General features: G+C 41.1%; 1 protein-coding gene across 3 annotated transcripts in view; it reads right to left on the bottom strand.

Moving 5' to 3' along the window:
• Window positions 1–13,699, bottom strand: part of CEP135 (centrosomal protein 135) — a 76,422-nt gene extending 62,723 nt beyond the window's left edge. For 2 of the 3 annotated variants that reach the window (XM_082728642.1, XM_082728640.1), the window contains exons 1-6: window positions 13,427–13,699; window positions 9,336–9,493; window positions 7,642–7,832; window positions 6,529–6,696; window positions 4,027–4,168; window positions 1,699–1,783 (exon numbers count right to left, since the gene is read on the bottom strand). In XM_082728642.1, the coding sequence (XP_082584768.1) occupies window positions 1,699–1,783; window positions 4,027–4,168; window positions 6,529–6,696; window positions 7,642–7,832; window positions 9,336–9,448 (699 nt within the window). In that variant the 5' untranslated portion in view covers window positions 9,449–9,493; window positions 13,427–13,699. Of the gene's footprint in view, window positions 1–1,698; window positions 1,784–4,026; window positions 4,169–6,528; window positions 6,697–7,641; window positions 7,833–9,335; window positions 9,494–12,789; window positions 13,298–13,426 lie in introns of those variants that run through there. The other variant, XM_082728641.1, reaches the window with a different exon arrangement.
• Window positions 13,700–15,335: the final 1,636 nt, after the last annotated feature.

Here is a 15,335-nt window from a genome sequence, read left to right on the forward strand (position 1 = left end):
TTTGGTTGGGTGTCTGCCTTCTGCTCAGGTCATGATCCCAGGGTCACGGATCAAGCCCCATGTCTGGCTCTCTGCTTAGTGGGGAGCCTGCTTCTCCCTCTCTCCCCGGCTTGTACCCTCTCTCTCTGTTTAATAAATTAAAAAAACCTAGAAAAGAAAACAAAAAAATGCAGGAGCGAGGAAATAGAGTGAAGAGCTCAGGTACAAAGACTAAGCTTTTTTTTTTTTTTAAAGATTTTTATTTATTTATTTGACAAAGAGAGATCACAAGTAGGCAGAGAGAGAGGAAGGGAAGCAGGCTCCCTGCCGAGCAGAAAGCCTGATGTGGGACTCGATCCCAGGACCCTGAGATCATGACCTGAGCTGAAGGCAGAGGCTTAACCCACTGAGGCACCCAGACGCCCCTAAAGACTAAGCTTTAAACAGGAAGAATGCCACACTGCCCATTAAGTCTGTAGAGCCTCCATGTGAACATCGCTAATTTTAAAGGTAGAAACAAAGTTGAGACAAGGTGAGATCTTGAGAGGTTATTTATTATAGGCTGGGGAAAGAGCTTGTGGAGAACAGCGAAATTTGGAATATAGATTGAGAAAAACAAAACAAACAAGTGAAAAAGAAAAAGACATGCAGCAGAGTGGATTCACCTAAGATTGATAACCATAATAAACTGATGGTTTCAATCAGAATGGTCAGGGAATTTTCTCCAAACACCTCAACTACCTCACAGAGATAGCAGAGACTGGTCAGCTAATGTTCATAAAGTACTTGGAAAAAAATGTGATGAAACTGTGATTATAAATTGAAAAATATCAACAATATTCAACTTGCGAATATTTGATATTTTCAGTCTCTATACTGTAAGTTTTTTGGTTGATGTCCGGTTGACGTCTTTTCTACTGTGGCCTCCTGCTCCCATTCTTTTGCAGCTGACTTGTCTGCGCCTCAGTCTTCTCCCGTGCACCATCAGGAGGCGGCAAACATGATCGCGATTCCTTTATACTGCATTTTTATCCAAATATCTTCTAAGTACTTTACGAACTTAACAGTAATACCAACACATAAGTTACATCTATATTTGCATGTGCAAATCACTCCAATAAAATGCAGTCATATGCAGAAAATGAAGAAACGTGTTACCCAATTTAAGCTTCAGTACGCATATTAAGAAAGCAAGCCTGTAATTATACGAATCAGTATTTAGCCAAGTACCAACAGAAAGTATGAAAGAACAAAGCTCACTATGGTTACGATCTAATCCTGCATATATTAATTCCCCTGCTTCTTCAGAAAACTCTTTTACTAGTTCTTGTAGAGAAAACACGTAACAAATATGGTGCCACAAAAGAGTAAAGCAATTACTTATGATACCACTGTAAAGCATAATACACTTCAATAAAATACCTCCCAAGATGAAAACAAGTAATATGATTACAATATTTGGGAAGATAGATGATTCACCTAAAGAAATCCTAAAAAACTACTATTTGCCTCAATGCATAATGGACTGGACTATTGGCTCTAAAGCTACCTAAGTCACTCCAGCTATTATCTCTATTAACAAATTGGAAAAGATAAAAGCTATGTAAAAATTCAGCATCAATAATACCAAATATAACCCAACTTTATTTACAATCGCAGCATAACCATTTCAACAATGCAACCATGCATCCCTGCTGTGGAAGTAAATAAAAATCCTACCTGCTCGGTATAATCTCTCAGTCCACTTTCCATCATTGCTAACTTTTCTTGTAACTGGTGGACTTCCAGTTGAAGTTCTTGAATTCTGAAACACATTTATAACTAATGTCAATATACTTTCATTAAGAAAGACATAAAAACAAGAAATGAAACTAGATATGTTCTCCTGTAAATTCTCTATTTTCAATTTCTCAGTAAGGTATGAAGTACTGTACCAAAGGGTTCCAAACCACAGCATAAATAGAGTACATCATCTTAGAGATTTAATTCTACAAGAATAGATTTAAAAAACTGAGTGTTAAATAATTTGAAATTCAGATACATTATGCCTCCTGTTGCATTTTGATCCTTAAAACTCTTTGAGGTACGGTTGCCAATTCTTAGGTTCAGGAAACTAGAGGGTCTAGCCCAGAATTCACATTCTGAAGTGAAAAATGGAACTTAAGTATGTTTTCTGAGCCTAAATGACCCTATATTTTCTAATGAGCTACCCGCAATCCTGGAGAGAAGAAAAATATTGAGAAATACTATAGTTTACCAAATAACTACAGCAAAAACCTACTCCCTGAGATCGAGTCCCGCGTCGGGCTCTCTGCTCAGCGGGGAGCCTGCTTCCTCCTCTCTCTCTCTGCCTGCCTCTCTGCCTACTTGTGATCTCTCTCTGTCAAATAAATAAATAAATAAAAAATCTAAAAAAAAAAAAAAAAAAAACCTACTCCCTTCTGGAACTTGTTAATTCTAACAAAACCAAGATTTGTCCAAATTATCTCAATTCTACAACTACCCAATGGATTTGTATTACATCAAACTTTGCCAAACAGTAACATAAATATGACATAACCACTTTCATACTGGAAGAATAAAGCCTGAGGCCAGGTCTGCTTTTTTTTTTTTAAGATTTTATTTATTTGTTTGACAGACAGAGATCACAAGTAGGCAGAGAGGGAGGGAGGAAGCAGGCTCCCTGCTGAGCAGAGAGCCCAATGTGGGTCTCGATCTCAGGACCCTGAAATCATGACCTGAGCCAAAGGCAGAGGCTTTAACCCACTGAGCCACCCAAAAGCACCCCCAGGTCGTCTTTTAAGAGAGATTTTCTGTGAACTAGAGTAAGTGAGTAAGTGAGGCTGGCACACCTTGTCCCTGCTGTTACTGGAACCAGTACTTTCCACTAAGCTAGGTTTGGGAGAAAAGTAGGTATGCAGTTGCTCTCATATGCATGCACACGAATCACTCTGTACACAAACACAATGTTTCTGTGCAAAAGAAAACAAGATCACCAAGAGGTTAATGCCACCTATGAGGGTTTGATAGAAAAGAAAGATGTTAAGGAAAAAATCTAAAGACAGAAAATGACAAAACATGCAGACCAAAAAACTCCTTAAACATACTAACACAGCGCTAAGTCCTAGACTACAATTGTTAACAGAAAAAACAACCCCACAAAATATTTCACAATCTAAGTTCAGATAACTGTATAAACATAGTCAGTCATGTAATACTGGGTAAGAATAACCAAGAGATCCTAATCAGTACCTCCATCAATATTCCTTTAGATTGTTACGAGATTAATGATGTGGAAAAACTCTTCCATATTCTCTGTATAATCTATAAAATAAAAAGTTATCCATACTAACCATTTTTACTATTAGTATAGTACCTATTTTAGAATGTTTCTCCAGCTATGACCACAGAGGCTGTCATGAGTGTTTTCTTGTTCCTTTGAACCTCTTATAATTTTCTTAACAGCATTCTGTGTATTTCTTGTGTCATCTTTACTATTAGAATATGAACTTCTCAAGAGTAGCAATACCATCTCATGTTCACATCCCCAGAACACTTACATAGCGCCTTTCCCAGAGACATTAACAAAGTTTTATTTAAAACTGAATTTATATCTGATTCCAGTGTAAGGAAAAACAAGCACGAAGAGCTAGAGAACCATGAAGCAAGAATTCAAAGCCAGTTACAAATCTACTCATGTTCACTGGCATTTGACATATCTGAAGTGAGAAGAGTCCTGCAAAAAGATGAACTGGGTGACCAAACTAATTATTAAAGCAACTCTACTAAAATGGATTCGAGATGGCACTAAATTATTTTAGTAAGTAGGGACAGAAACATCACATTTATGAACTATGTGAGATCAAAGTTTCAAAACCAGTAAAAACAGTCTGTACTCAGGATACATTCAGAAAGTACTTCCTGAGTGCTCACACGAAGTTCTGTTCTAGGCCCTGGAGATACAATAGCAGACTGGAGCCCCAGCAGCAAGAGACTTAGAGTTAATCAAGTGATTAACTGAAAGCAACTCAATATTGTTTAATGCACCTGTTATCAGCCACCTGTAGGAGGTCTGCAATGTAAGGGTCATCGGGCTGCGGAACTGGATATGAACGGACTTCGGAGGGAGGGACTGGTTCATCAATCTGCATACGTTGGCGCCTGAAAGCAATATTTCTTTTCTTGCCACCTGAAACAAATTGTGTGTTTGAAGGAATTTAAAAGAAACAAATATTAGAATTAAATATTCCAGAAGGTCAGGCTTTTTATTATAAAGTGTGTCTCTAGCTCATATTACCCAGCGACAAAATAGCTCCTCCCTTATATACAGACTCACCCTGATCTTTAACTGAACAATGACTTCCTGAAAACCTCAATAAGACATGGTTATACAAGTTTTATTCTTGGCATGTTTGGTACATATACCCATCCACTATCTAGTGGGAACAAGACTTTGGTAAGATTAAAAGTTGAGCATGCCCTGTGGTATTTGCTCTTATGAACTCAAGAAATCATTACCAGAAGAAAACTGTCAAATGAGAAGCTTAAAGCAGTGATAACTAAAATAAACATGTTTATTTAGCAATGCCTATAGAACAGATTAACAGAAACTTTATGTAGCAAAACTAGTATATAATGAATGAATCTCATCTGTAATATAAAATGATGCTATAACCTGAATTAGTGGGGCATGCCTTCTTAATTGTCCTTAAAACTAGCAGGAGTAATTTTTTTTATGGACAGATACATCCAAATTACACGGATAATTTATATTTCCCAGTATCTGGCCAAGATTAGACATACACTTGAAAAATTAATTTATCTGCACAAAGAACAAACACAATCTACAACTGTGTCTTCATTAGAATCCTGACACATTTTGTATACACGTATCTCTTGTCTTGAGGATGAAGAAACTGGATCAAAAGTATTTAAATGATTAGGGCGCCTGGGTGGCTCAGTGGGCTAAGCCGCTGCCTTCGGCTCAGGTCATGATCTCAGGGTCCTGGGATCGAGTCCCGCATCGGGCTCTCTGCTCAGCAAAGAGCCTGCTTCCTCTCCTCTCTCTCTCTGCCTGCCTCTCTGCCTACTTGTGATTTCTGTCTGTCAAATGAATAAATAAAATCTTAAAAAAAAAAAAATGATTTGCTTGTAGTTATACACCTAAACAAGGTAAACCATTTTCTCCTTCTCTTACTTTTTTTAAATACCAACCTCCCCTCAGGGTCTGTTCTCTCTTCTCAGCTTACCCAATTTCACTAGCTAATTTTCCCACCACATCCATAGCTTTAATTCCCACAATATTCCAATGACCCCCAAATTAGAATTTCCATCTGGGACCACACATCTAGAGACTGATCCACACATTCCACTGCATACTAGAAATCTCACTGTGGGTGTTCCATGCATGTAACATACGACACATGCAAAAGTGAACTCCTGCTCTGCTTTCCACCTTCTCTATCTTAAAAACAGTACCATCATCTACCCGCTCATTCACTTGAAACAGAAACCTGGGAATTCCTCTACTTCCCAAGTCTTCCACATTCGACCACTGAATTCTAAAGATTACACCCCCTGAATCTCTCTGGAATGCACCATTCCTCTCTCAGAAAACCTGATTATCATTTTCCCCCTTCATCTTCTAGTTACTTCTGAGATCTTCTCCCATGTTTCTCAATCCTTTTTACCTTGAGCCCACAGTCCCCTTCTCCATCTCATTTCCTGCCATTTAGATCTCCACCTCCCTCCTGATCTCAGTCTTCATTCTGACCAAATCACTCCTGGTCCTCACCATGCTCTTAATCCCTCAGTCTCTATCTCGTATCATAATCCAGCACTTTCCTACACCTCACTCACTCCCATCATCTTCATCCCATGATTCAGACATCTTGACAATCTTGTCACTGGTACTGGAGACTCTTCCACCAACTTTAAGGCTGGACCACCCTCAACTCTGGATATGCCCCTTCATTTCTTTTCTCTTGCTACAGAACTACTGGGGATAAAGCTAAAAAAAAAAAAATACTGAATAAAATAATAATAATTTTAAAAAGAATTTAAAATAATGATTAAGGAAATAAAAACCTGGGTATTTAAGTTAGTTAAGTTAGACTACTTGCATCTAAGAAACTACTCTTATATAAGTCTCGAAGACCATGTATAAAATAATACGTAGGTCTTAAGAAATAAATTTAGAAGTTTATGTGACAATCCAAAATCATCTTTTTTTTTTTTTTAAGGATTTTATTTATTTATTTGACAGAGAGAAATCACAAGTAGACTGAGAGACAGGCAGAGAGAGAGAGAGGGAAGCAGGCTCCCTGCTGAGCAGAGAGCCCAATGCAGGACTCGATCCTAGGATCCTGAGATCATGACCTGAGCCGAAGGCAGCGGCCCAACCCACTGAGCCACCCAGGCACCCCCAAAATCATCTTTTCAAATACTGAAGTTTAAGCATGAAAATCCAAACTCTTATTTTAATCAACAGCTTTAACATCTCTAAAAGATTAGATGTACATAATTGGTTTTGAGAGGGAGCAGACTCACCTGGAGTTTGTACCACAGCGTGCAAATTCTTTTCTTGAAGTTGCTGAATTCGTTCATTCTTAGCTTTGCTCTCTTTCTCCAAAAGTTTGAGTTTATGAACATATTGGTTATTTAGAAATTTCAGATCAGCTGTTTCACGTGCACACTTCTTCAATGTAGCTTTCAACTCTTAAAATGAAAAAGATTCAAAGACCATTTTACAGATCAGGAAATCTATGAAGTCCTTCTATGTCACAAAATATGAAAGCCACTTTAATTTCAAAGGCTCCATCTGATTCTCACCCAAGCCTTTGTCTAAAAGGCTATTACCTTTTCTACCACTGTTAACAAAACTATAAATGGGTCACTAAGCAAAAAAGGGAATTATATTTTTCTTCTGCTATATGGCTTAAGATAAATCATGGCATTTGATCCAATCCAGTAAACTGGGTATGTAGCTGAGGGACTATGAATTCATGCCAGGTATCAGACAGGACTTTCTACTGATATAAGAAGAATTTATAATAAGATAGCCATACAATTACCCTCTGCCCAGGACCTCTGAAATCATTCTATTCAATCTTCCAGCTTGAAGACAAGGGTATTAAAGAATCAGAATGATACAAGGCTTTCACCTCACTTTAGTCCTCTTACTTTCAGTATGGAAAAAATGAAAATTGTTTCAAGGACATTTCTTTGGTTTCAGCACTTAATATTTCCTAGAACAATTTTTTTATTAATTAAAAAATTTACTGAATGTAGTTGACACATGTTACATTGATTTCAGGAGTACAACATAGTGATTCAACTTCTCTGTAAGTTATGCCGTGCAGAATGCATATGTAGTTATCATCTGTCACTGTGCAATGCTATTACAATAACACTAACTATATTCCCTATGCTGTGGGTATTTCTACAGCAATTTTAATTCTAAAAAATTAATCTACATATAGTGAAGATGATAATAGCTATAAAATGCAAATTAATATTCCTTGTTGGGAACTCTTCAATGCATTCTGCATTATTTCAAGACTGTTAGCAAGAAGACTATCATAATACTATATACAAGCTTTTCCTACAGAAAAAAACAAAAAGGGCAAAAAATATGGTATTTTAAAAATCATAGAATTTTACCTTTAATGTGTTGGCCTGATTGTTCTCTCAGTTTCATTAATTCCAGGTATAATTCATTATTCTCCTTGATCAATCTTGCATTTTCAAGTTTATATGGTTCCAAAACAAAATCAAAATTGGCACTTTCTTTTTCAGCTTTCACAGTAGATAATTTTGATTTCCGAAGACTTTCTGTTGTATGAACTAGGTCACTGAAATTGAAGAATAAAAAATGTACATACAAGGAAACATTCCATTGCCTTTTAATAACTAAAAATATATTTCAAAAAAGACATAAATGTTAACATAAAGTGAGATCAAATCTAAAAACAAACAAAAACACTAGGAGCCTTTCAAGGTACCAGGTGCTCAAAAATTTCTCAAAGCAAGATTAAAAGGCATGAAACATACCCATAGAATCATCTTTCATTCTCTCCTCTCATTCATCCCCCATGTCCAGTTAGTCACCTGCTCCCATGGACCCTGCGAAACTTATCTGTACATTCAGCAAAGATTTACTGAATACCCGCTATATGCTACGTGCTAGCTTATAAGAATAAAAATGGATTCCTTGCCTCTTAGAACATAGACCAGTAGAATATTCATTCCATCAGTATTTACTGAGCAGGAAACACAATACAGAACATACCATCATCGAACTTGTATCTTACTGACAGTTTGTCAGAAGTTATAATACTATGTGATAAACTTAACAACTGTGTGTTCAGCCTGTACTAGATACAGCAGAGATAAAGTCAGTCTCTAGTCTCAAGGGGTTTGCCTTCTAAAGGAAACACAAAAACAAGTTTCCGACGATGGTAAGTAGTGAAGGTAATATGTACCAGTCGTGACAATCTTGTAGGCCATAGAGCTAAACAAGCATAGGGCAGGAGGGAGAGGTGAGAGGGCCTTCCTAGGCAGACAGAACAGCACATGGAAAGACCAAGCGGAGAGACCGGTGGGGAGTGTATCTGTTTAGGGAGCTCCAAGTGGTCAAATACATGGGAGATGAAGCTGGGTGTAAGATCACTATGGAAAAAGTCTGCCAGTCTCTCAGAAAGTTAAACATACTTCACCCTCCAACCTTGAATTGCAGAGCTAGAACTAGAGCATGAAGGATTCTGGAGGCCATAATGAAGACCAAAAACCAAAAAATAAAAAACAAAAACAAAAACCACACCAAAAATCCCCACCAAGTCTCTCTCCTGCACTCTCTCCTTACCATCATCACAGCTTGTAGTCCTACTGCAAAAGCTTCCTAAGCAGTCCTGCTCCAGTCTCAAGGAAAGAACAAATAGTGGAAAGGAACAATCACACAGAATCTTAAAGTAAAACGTAACTGCTAAAGTATTGACCAATCACGTATGAGAGAACCTTTATCAAATCATAGAAATTAAAGACTAGAGAGGCAGACATTGAACACCCCATCATGTAAGAAAATCATATTTAAAAATTGTAATTCTATTCACGGAGGACTCTCAGAAAAACCTACTCTGAAGAGTAGAGTGTGAAAGGTGACCCCTACAGTTTTGCAACATGGAGGTCCTGGAATGATGATATGGGAGTAGGATACAAGAATAGATGAGCTTCAGAGGACTGAAGGACTTAAAAAAAACCCAAACTACCCATTTCTTTACTGTAACATGAAGTTTAACAGAAGCTAGATAAATGGGATTAAGGATCACAGAGGTTTAGAACTGTATTTTCATCTTTACCTGAAAAGTTTTTCTACCAACGGTAAACACTCCACTGTCAGAGTCTGGCGGTATCCCAGCTGATCCAATCTTTTTCTAATATTAATGTACTTTCTTTCTGCAGCTGTAGTCATCTTGTCTTCCAAAACTAGTTTTATTCACTCCCGAAAATTAAAGTCCTAAAAGAGTAAAACATTATTCTGTTATTATGACTATTACTATTTCATGGTAAGAAGAAAAGATTCTTTCAATATGAAGCAGACATTTTTGTTATTGTTGTTTCTCTTCAGGTAGGCTGCCTTCTGGAATATTGAGACTGACTTAACTGCAATGCTTATGACAGTCACATTGCTGCATTAAAATAAGTTTCTCTTGGGGCACCTGGGTGGCTCAGTTATTAAGTGTCTGCCCTCAGCTCAGGTCATGATCCCAGGGTCCTAGGATGGAGTCCAGCATCGGGCTCCCTGCTCAGCGGGAAGCCTGCTTCTCCCTCTTCCACTCTCCCTGCTTGTGTTCCCTCTCTCGCTGTGTCTCTGTCAAAAAAATAAATAAAATATTTTAAAAGATAAGTTTCTCTTAATAAATCTATACATAAAAAAGTTAAAAAAATAATGGAGAAAACAAAGAATATTTTCCCAAGCTTGAGGTAGGCAGAATCTTTAGATGCCTAAAGATTTAAATCTTTAAATGTCTAAAGATTTTAAATCTTTAAATGCCTTTTTGAGGGGCGTCTGGGTGGCTCAGTGGGTTAAAGCCTTGGCCTTCAGCTCAGGTCATGATCTCAGGGTCCTGGATTCGAGTGCCACTCCCTCAGCAGGGAGCCTGCCTCTCTGCCTCCTGATCTCTGTCTCTCAAATAAATAAATAAAATATTTAAAAAAAATAAATAAAATAGGGCACCTGGGTGGCTCAGTGGGTTAAAGCCTCTGCCTTCATCTCAGGTCATGATCCCAGGGTTCTGGTATAGAGCCCTGCATTGGGCTCTCTGCTCAGCAGCGAGCCTGCTTCCCTTCCTCTCTCTCTGCCTGCCCCTCTACTTGTGATCTCTGTCTGTCAAATAAATAAACAAAAAATCTTTTTAAAAAAAGCCTCTTTGGAAGCACTAAGTACAAAAGAAAAATCTGATAAATTTCTGGAATTAATCAAATTAACAATGGCTGCTCATCAAAATATTCCATTAAGAAAACAAAAAGAAAAATGAAAGTGTAGGAGAAAATATTCATAATATCAAACAAAGGATTTGTATATGGCATACATGAAGAACTGCAGTTCAATAATAACAATAAAGAAAATTCGGTAAGAAAATGGGCTAAAGACGGGCAAAGATAAGTGAATAGGAATAATCATATGAAGAGGTGCTCACCACCATTAGTTACATGGGAACTATGAATTAAAACCACAGTGAGGTATAATTTCACCCATATTAGAATGGCTAAAATTAAAAACATGTTGTCAAGGATTTGGAGCAACTGGAATCTTCACATTGCTGATGGGAATGTAAAAGCACTGGGGAAAAAGTCTGGCAGTTTCTTTCTTTCTTTTTAAGATTTTATTTATTTATTTGACAGAGATCACAAACAGGCAGAGAGGCAGGCAGAGAGAGAGAGAAGAGGAAGCAGGCTCCCTGCTGAGCAGAGAGCCCTATGCAATGCAGAGCTCCATCCCAAGACCCTGGGATCGAGACCTGAGCCAAGGCAGAGGCTTTAACCCACTGAGCCACTTAGGTACCCCAAGTCTGGCATTTCTTATAAAGTTAAACTTCTACCCTAGAACTCTATAATATTGCTAGGTATTTATTTAAGCAAATGAAAATAAACACCCATGGAGTCTATGAGAATATTCATAACAGCTTTTTCATAATAGCCCCAGACTGGAGCAGGACAACAAATAAACTGAGATATTTGTACAATATACTACTACTCAGGAATAAAAGAAAAGAAATAAAAGAAAGGTCAACCGGGCGCCTGGGTGTCTCAGTGGGTTAAGCCACTGCCTTCGGCTCAGGTCATGATCTCGATCCTGGGATCGAGTCCCGCATCAGGCTCTCTGCTCACCAGGGAGCCTGCTTCTCTTCGTCTCTCTCTCTGCCTGCCTCTCTGCCTACTTGTGATCTCCCTCTGTCAAATAAATAAATAAAATCTTTAAAAAAAAAAAAAAAAAAGAAAGAAAAAAAGGTCAACCACGTGAATTAATTTGGAAAACATTACTTGAACAGTAGAAGCCAGACACATATACTGCATGATTCTATTTACATGACTTTCAAGAACAGGCAAAATGAAACTATGTATACAGAAACCAGTAGAGCTGTGGCCTGGGTCAAGAGGAGTGGGTGGAGACTGGAAGGGTTAAGAAGGAACTTTCTGGGGTGATGAAAATATTGTTAATTTAGATACTGGTTACACCAAGTGTATGGCATTTATCAAAGCTTTCCAAATAGGACACTTGAGATCTGTGCATTTCCCCAAGTACATTTTAATTCCACACACAAAAAAGACACAAACGCATATGAATCTCTACACACATTTTTATCTTTGTCTTTTTCAATATTTATGAATATATTCCCTACCAATGTGCCCTAAAATGGAGTTCTCTAAAGACTGCTTGTGTAGAAACTTTGCAGGTAAATGTAGTCCTAGGACTCATATCCCTAAACCAAATAAAATTTGTTTTAACATCCCTATTGTCTTTCACAATTTATAAAACGTGAATGCATGTGAATACATGCAAAACGTATCCTCACATCTTACCCTGTAAAGGAGACAGGGCATTCTAGACATCCTCTCTATTCAAAGGCAAGGAAAGGCTGCGTCTAGAGAGCAACTTGTCCCAAACCACTGGGCCACAAAGAAGGTGGGCACTCAGGTCTCCTGAGCCCTGGTCCAGCACTCTGGCTTCTGTACCAAGCTGCAACCGCTTCTTGGCCTTTGGGCTAAGATCAAGTGTAGTACCTGCACCAAGCTGCGGCAACTCACCAAATCACTTCTAATCTACTCTTTCTACAAAGCCTTCTTTCTCCACACTCTTGCTAACCTTTTCTTTTAGTGGCCTCCCCACGGACTTTCTAGGTTCGTTCCACAAGAGGGACCTGACTGGGGAAGGGCTTTACGGAGAAACTCCTGGAGACATTCCTGAAATGGAAATACACCTGTCACGAACTAGCAGGGCCTCGCCCCTCCAACATTTCTCCTTTTTGTCTGGTACCAACTTCGACTGCCCAGAAATAATACTTCCTCACATACTGGCTGAGACAGAGAATGAACACGAATCCCCCCACCCCAAAGTCATCGAAACACAGGACGGACGGAAGAGTAAAATCCCCCCAAGAAGAACCAAAAACATCCTCACCCATGGGCCGCTGTCCTCCCCCACCTACATCAGGCAAACACGGTGGCTTTCCTGAAAGTTTCTAGCAGAACCCAGAAGCTTAGTTTGGAGGTCCCCCGCGCACACCTGTTTAGAACCGCTCGCTAGCTTACCTCTGCGGAGGTGGGGGGCTGAAAGCCAGGACACCTTTTTACAAAAGTAGCCTGTGTGTATGTAGGCGCAGCGGCTCCAAAACCAAAACAAAACACCAGCCTTGACTAGGGCTGCCGCCAAGTCCCTCCACACTGAACTTACACACTGAACAGTAGACTGGAAGGTAAAGGGGATGTTTTCGAAGGTGCAGGGCAAAGGTTAACAAATGGCTTCCGTCCCACGCTTTAGGGCACTGTGTTTTTACGAAGAGCCTGTAAGATTCTCGCACGAGAGGGCACTTTAACTTCTAAATCAACCCCGCGGTTGGCCGGAGGCGGGAGTGCACACACCGCACAGACGCCCGCGGCGAGCGGCGCGGCGGAAACCGGGAGGCTCGAGCTGCCCCAGGTCCACCTCCCGGACGCAGCCTCAGCGCCGGGTGTCGAAGGGTAGAGGTGTCGGACGCGCAGCCGGCGGGGAATCTTCGCGCCGCGCCGCGCCCCGCCCGGCCGGGCCCCACTTCCTCCCCGCGGCCGCGCGGCCTCCCTCCCGGCAGCACCCGGGCCCGGCCCGCGGGGACCTCCCTGGAGGCCACGGCTAGAGCGTCGCCGCCGCCGCCGCCGCGCCCGGGCCTCCCGCCCCGACAGCGGCACTCACCCGCGGCTCCAGCCGCCGCTTCCTCCGCCTGCGGCCGCATGCCTCCTCACGCCTCGCCTCCCTCGCGGGCTCCTTCCGCCCCAGACTCCGGCTCCGGCGCTAGGACAGTTTGAAAATGGCGCGGAGAGACGATCCCTGCAGGCGCGGAGTCGGCGCCGCGGTTACCTCGGTAACGGGAGCGGCGCAGGCGGTACGCGGCGCGCGGCCGGGGCGCGCTCGGCGGCGACGGCGGCGCGGGCCCAAGTGCCCGGAAACGCAACGGCCGGAGGGCGCGCGGCCACGGCGCCCCCTGCGGGTGGGCAAACTCCGAACCTCGGCGGAGGCCAGAAATAGATCCTCCCTTTTCCCGGATTCGCTGCTTGTCTGCCCCGCACAGGGTTTAAACGCTCCCCAGCGCTGGGTCGCTGCAGCGGATAAGGCTTCACCCGCCAGGGGAACACCTGCTGACCACGAAAAGTCCAACCTAATAATCCCGTTTCTTTGCAACTTTCCCTGACAACCGCCCAATAAAATTAATTTTTTATTGTTGCCACACCCCTCTCCCTGTAAAGCTGTGCCGACACGTTTCTTATACTCATCCCATCGCGAGTAAAATATCAAATTTTGATTCCAAGAGTTATAGCTCATCCCTTCAAAACGTAGTTGTGTGCGTCTCTCTGGGCCCCCAACGACTGTGAACTTTTTGAGTCCGAGTTTATTTTACTCACCTCTGTTTCTCTAGCACCTATCACAAAAAACTTTTGTGAAGGGAATCCAATTGAAATAAACTGGTTGGAGGGTAGAGAGCTTGCTTACTTAAACCATATAGGTCAAATCCTAGAATCCCACGTCTCCTCTGAGGATTTCTGCATAATCAGAGAGGAGCTCGGTCCTTTCTGTTCACTACTCTCCCGCGTAGGCCTTACAGTCAGACAAGTTACTTAATCTTTGTAAGTCGTGTAACTGCTGCGTGGGTTGTGAATAACTTTCTACCCATTCATATATCGACATACACACATGTTCCCACTATGTGTACTTCGTTTCCCTGCATGTCTTAATGAGTTCTTTTATGGAATTTCTAGGAGACAGTGACTTAGGTACTGTCGGTGGCTTTCATAGTCTTGAACATATACAGTAAACACACTTTTTTGCTGGAAACGAATACCTCTTTTGGAAACAGGGAGGCATAAATAAATTATTAATATGGCAAAATAGTTGTGCAACAGCCATCCAGTCCAGATGACTCCCTTTGCCCCAAAACCACAGTAATCAAAGAAATTTAAAAAGGTGGGTGAAACCCTGAAGTTATGGGCCTGTTTTGCTCCAGGGGATGTGAAAGACCAGAGTCAGGTTCACTGTTGGACTCCAGGGCCTAAGGTCAGGGTCCCTGGCACATGCATACATATCTGGGAGGGCTACCACTCAACCCACCACACTCCCTTAGATTTTGACATTTAGTCTGGGTGAGGAGGAAAGCAATCACGCCTATGTAATGGAACCACTGTGAAAACCCTAAATAACAGGATCCAGAGAGTTTCCTGGTTGGTGAACACATCAGGTGCTGGGAGGGTGACACGTCTGGAAAGGGCGTGGAAGCTCCATGCCCCTTCCCCCTTCCTTGCCCTGTGCATCTCTTCTATTTGGCTGTCCTTGAGTTCTATCCTTTATAAGAATCTGGTAATAGTAAGTAAAGTGCCTTTATCAGTTCTGTTAGCCATTCTAGTAAATTATCTAACCTGAGAGAGGTCATGGGAACCCCAGTTTAGAGTTGGTCCATCAGAAGTATGGGAAGCCCAGGACTTATGAATGGCATCTAGAGTAGGAGCTGTCTTGGAGAGTCTTTTATTTTTTTTAAGATTTACTTATTTGTTAGAGAGAATGAGAGGGAGAGAGCAGGCACGTGCACACAAATACGGAGAGGGGCAGAGGG

This window comes from Mustela nivalis, assembly GCF_964662115.1.
Source record: "Mustela nivalis genome assembly, chromosome: 4".
Lineage (NCBI taxonomy): Eukaryota > Metazoa > Chordata > Mammalia > Carnivora > Mustelidae > Mustela > Mustela nivalis.